The sequence below is a fragment of the Nothoprocta perdicaria genome, unplaced genomic scaffold (genome assembly GCF_003342845.1).
Source record: "Nothoprocta perdicaria isolate Ctin4 unplaced genomic scaffold, notPer1 scaffold_545, whole genome shotgun sequence".
Taxonomy (NCBI): Eukaryota; Metazoa; Chordata; class Aves; order Tinamiformes; family Tinamidae; genus Nothoprocta; species Nothoprocta perdicaria.
The window spans coordinates 52281-56340 of NW_020455805.1; the positions used below are offsets into that span (position 1 = coordinate 52281).

Consider the following 4060-nt stretch of genomic DNA (forward strand, 5'->3'; position numbering starts at 1 on the left):
TCCCATGCTCTCCACCATGCTCTCCACCATGCCATGTCCCGTGTGCTCCACCACATCATGCCCCATATGCTCCACCACGTCATGTCCCACGTTCTCCACCATGCCACGTCCCACGCTCTCCACCACACCACGTCCCATGTTCTCCACCACATCATGTCCCATGTTCTCCACCACACCACGTCCCATGTTCTCCACCACACCACGTCCCATGTTCTCCACCACGCCATGTCCCATATTCTCCACCACACCACGTCCCACGCTGTGCACCACGCCATGCTCCATGCCACCTCCCACACCCTCCACCACGCCCCACCCCACGCAGGCTGCTCTGCCCCCTACCCTGCCCCACATCCCGCCCGTGCCCACGCCGGCTGCGCGGAGGAAGCGCCGGGGCCACCGCGTCACCGCTTCCTGCCCACTGCTGCGTGTGCTGATTGCGGCGATAACGCTCCCTTGGCTTCCTCCCCGGGGCCACCACGCGCCACCGGCCATGGGGCCCCCGCGCTGGCTGCTCTGCGCCGCGCGCCCGGCCGCGGAGGGACCTCCTGGAAGGGAGCGATGGTCACCGGGTCGCTCCTCGGCACCAAGATGTGGGATGGAGCTGGATGGGCGTAGGGTGGAAGTGCCTGGGTGCAGGATGGGGATGAACGGGCCTGGATGGAGCTGGATGGGTGCTGGTTGGAACTGGATGGGTGTAGGATGGAGTTGGATGGGTGCAGGATGGAGCTGGATGGTTCTAGGATGGAGTTGGATGGATGGATGGATGCAGGATGGAGTCAGATGGGTGTAGGATGGAACTGGATGGGTGCGGGATGGAKTTAGATGGGTGTAGGTTGGAAGTGCCTGGGTGCAGGATGGGGATGAATGGGGGCTAGATGGAGCTACTTGGATGCAGGATGGAGTTGGATGGGTGCAGGATGGAGTTGGATGGATGGGTGGATGCAGGACGGAGTTAGATGGRTGCAGGATGGARCTGGATGGGTGCGGGATGGAGCTGGATGGGTGCACGATGGAGCTGGATGGGCCAGGATGGAGCTGGATGGGTGCAGGATGGAGTTGGATGGGTGCAGGACGGAGCTGGATGGGCCAGGATGGAACTGGATGGGTGCGGGATGGAGCTGGATGGGTGCAGGATGGAGCTGGATGAGCCCAGGTGGATTTGAATGGGTGCAGGATGGAATTGGATGGGTGCAGGATGGAGCTGGATGGAATTGGATGGAATAGGATGGAATTGGATGGAGTTAGATGGATGCAGGATGGAGCTGGATGGATGCAGGAGCTGGATGGGTGCAGGATGGAGTTGGATGGAGCTGGATGGGTGCAGGATGGAGTTGGATGGGTGCAGGACGGAGCTGGATGGGTGCAGGATGGATCCACCTGGGTGCAGGTTGGAGCTGTGCAACCACCACCTGAAGCCGCGTTGAAGCAACAGGTCCCTTCCCCAGGTCCCAGAGGACCCAGGGACCCGGGATCCTTCCTTGGGGAGCCAGGAGGGCTTCCCCCACCTTTGCACCCATTGGGTGCCCCATCTCTGACCCAGCACCCGTCCCTGTAGATCTTCCCACGGACGAGCGCAGCGGCCGGACCACATCCAAGGGCGCCGAGAGCGAAGCCACCCAGCTGGGCACCGTCAAGGTGAGCGGCACCCACCCCAAGGTGCTCAGCACCCAAGAGCACCCAAAGAGCACCCAAAGAGCATCGGTCCCGTCCCCAGGGGCTGCTCTGGAAGCGCCTGCGGGAACGAAAAGTCCGCGGAGGAGCCCGAGCGGAGCCGCCCGGTGCCGATGGCGAGAGGTAGGGGGACAATTGGGTGTCACGGGGACAGGGACACGATGGGTGACACAGGGGGACAGGGACATGTTGGGTGCCTTGGGGACAGGGACACGTTGGGTGTCATGGGGGGCCAGGGACATGTTGGGTGTCGTGGGGACAGGGACACGCTGGGTGTCACAGGGAGACAGGGACACTGGGTGCTGTGGGGGGACAGGGACACGTTGGGTGCCTTGGGGACAGGGACACGTTGGGTGTCATGGGGACAGGGACATGTTGGGTGCTGTGGGGATGGGGACACATTGGGTGTCACAGGGACAGGGACACGTTGGGTGCCTTGGGGACAGGGACACATTGGGTGTCATGACTCGACAGGGGCACATTGGGTGTCACAGGGGGACAGGGACACGTTGGGTGTCATGGGGACAGGGACACATTGGGTGCTGTGGGGACAGGGACACATTGCGTGCTGTGGGGATGGGGACACGTTGGGTGTCACAGGGACAGGGGCACATTGGGTGTCACAGGGGGACAGGGGCACATTGGGTGTCACAGGGACAGGGGCACATTGGGTGCCGCGGGGACAGGGACACATTGGGTGTCACGGGGATGGGGACACATTGGGTGCTGCGGGGATGGGGACACATTGGGTGTCACAGGGACAGGGACACATTGGGTGCTGTGGGGACGGGGACACATTGGGTGCTGCGGGGATGGGGATGCATTGGGTGTCACAGGGACAGGGGCACATTGGGTGCTGTGGGGACGGGGACACATTGGGTGTCCCAGGGGGACGGGGACACGATGGGTGACGGAGCGGGGTCCCGCAGGGCGCCCAGCCGGTCGGGCTCCCGCGAGTCGCTGCTGCCCCCGCCGAGCGTCACCGAGCTGGACCTGAGCGGGGACAACGTCATCGTGCGCCCCGTGCACGGCAGCCTCGTGGGCGAGAGGTTCTGCTTCCAGGTGGGGCGCCCCGGGCACCCAGTGCCAGCCTGAGCGGCGCCTGGGGCACCCAGTGTCACCCTGAGCGGCGCCTGGGGCTCCCAGTGTCACCCTGAGCGGCGCCTGGGGCTCCCACTGTCACCCCATGCAGCACCCTGTGCACCCAGTGCCAGCCTGAGCGGCGCCTGGGGCACCCAGTGCCAGCCTGAGCGGCGCCTGGGGCTCCCAGTGTCACCCCATGCACCACCTTGTGCACCCAGTGCCACCCTGAGCGGTGCCTAGGGCACCCAGTGTCACCCTGAGCGGCGCCTGGGGCTCCCAGTGTCACCCCATGCAGCACCCAGTGTCACCCAGTGTCACCCCATGCAGCACCCTGTGCACCCAGTGCCACCCTGAGTGGTGTCCCGGGCACCCAGTGTCACCCCATGAAGCTCCTGGGGCTCCCAGTGTCACCCCATGCAGCACCCTGTGCACCCAGTGCCACCCTGAGCGGTGCCTGGGGCACCCAGTGCCACCCTGAGTGGCGCCTGGGGCTCCCAGTGTCACCCCATGCAGTTCCTGGGGCACCCAGTGTCACCCTGAACAGTGCCTGGGGCTCCCAGTGTCACCCCATGCAGTGCTGGAGCTCTCAGTGTCACCCCATGCAGCACCCAGTGTCACCCAGTGTCACCCCATGCAGCACCCGGAGCACCCAGTCTCACCCCATACAGCTCCCGGAGCACCCAGTGTCACCCCGTGCACCACCCAATGTCACCCCGCGCAGCACCCAGCGCCCCAGCCCCCACCCCAGGGTCCCTCCCCGGGCACCCTTAGGTGCCCCCCGCACCCTCCCACCCCGTGGTGGCCCGCAGGTCATCACGGGCGAGGGCAGCCGCTCCTTCGGCTGCGCCTCCCTGGCCGAGCGGGACCGCTGGATCGAGAACCTGCGCCGCACCGTGCAGCCCAACAAGGTGGGACGGGTCCCCTGGGTCCCCAGGTCCCCTCCTGTCCCACCAACCTCACCCAGATGCCTCCATCCTTTCCCATCCCACGTACCCCCTAGTCCTCCAACTGCATCCAGATGTCTCCACGACCTTCCCATCCCACATACCCTTCTAGTCCTCCACCCCCATCCAGATGCCTCCATCCTTTCCCATCCCACATACCCTCCTGGTCCTCCAACCCCATCCAGATGCCTCCATCTCCTCCCTGCCCTCAACGTCTCCTCCTGTCCCACCATCCCCACCCAGATGCCTCCATCCTTTCCCATCCCACGTACCCTCCTAGTCCTCCACCCAGATGCCTCCACCTCCTTCCCATCCCACGTACCCGCCCTAGTCCTCCAACTCCATCCAGATGCCTCCACCTC

The 4060-nt window shown here is 65.0% G+C and overlaps 1 protein-coding gene across 1 annotated transcript in view; it reads left to right on the plus strand.

Annotated features, from left to right (window-relative positions):
- RASAL3 (RAS protein activator like 3) overlaps nt 1-4060 on the plus strand; it is a 15338-nt gene that overhangs the window by 2502 nt on the left and 8776 nt on the right. The window contains exons 4-7 of the mRNA XM_026048516.1: nt 1556-1635; nt 1715-1794; nt 2601-2733; nt 3564-3662. Of these exons, the coding sequence (XP_025904301.1) occupies nt 1556-1635; nt 1715-1794; nt 2601-2733; nt 3564-3662 (392 nt within the window). The remainder of the gene's footprint in view (nt 1-1555; nt 1636-1714; nt 1795-2600; nt 2734-3563; nt 3663-4060) is intronic.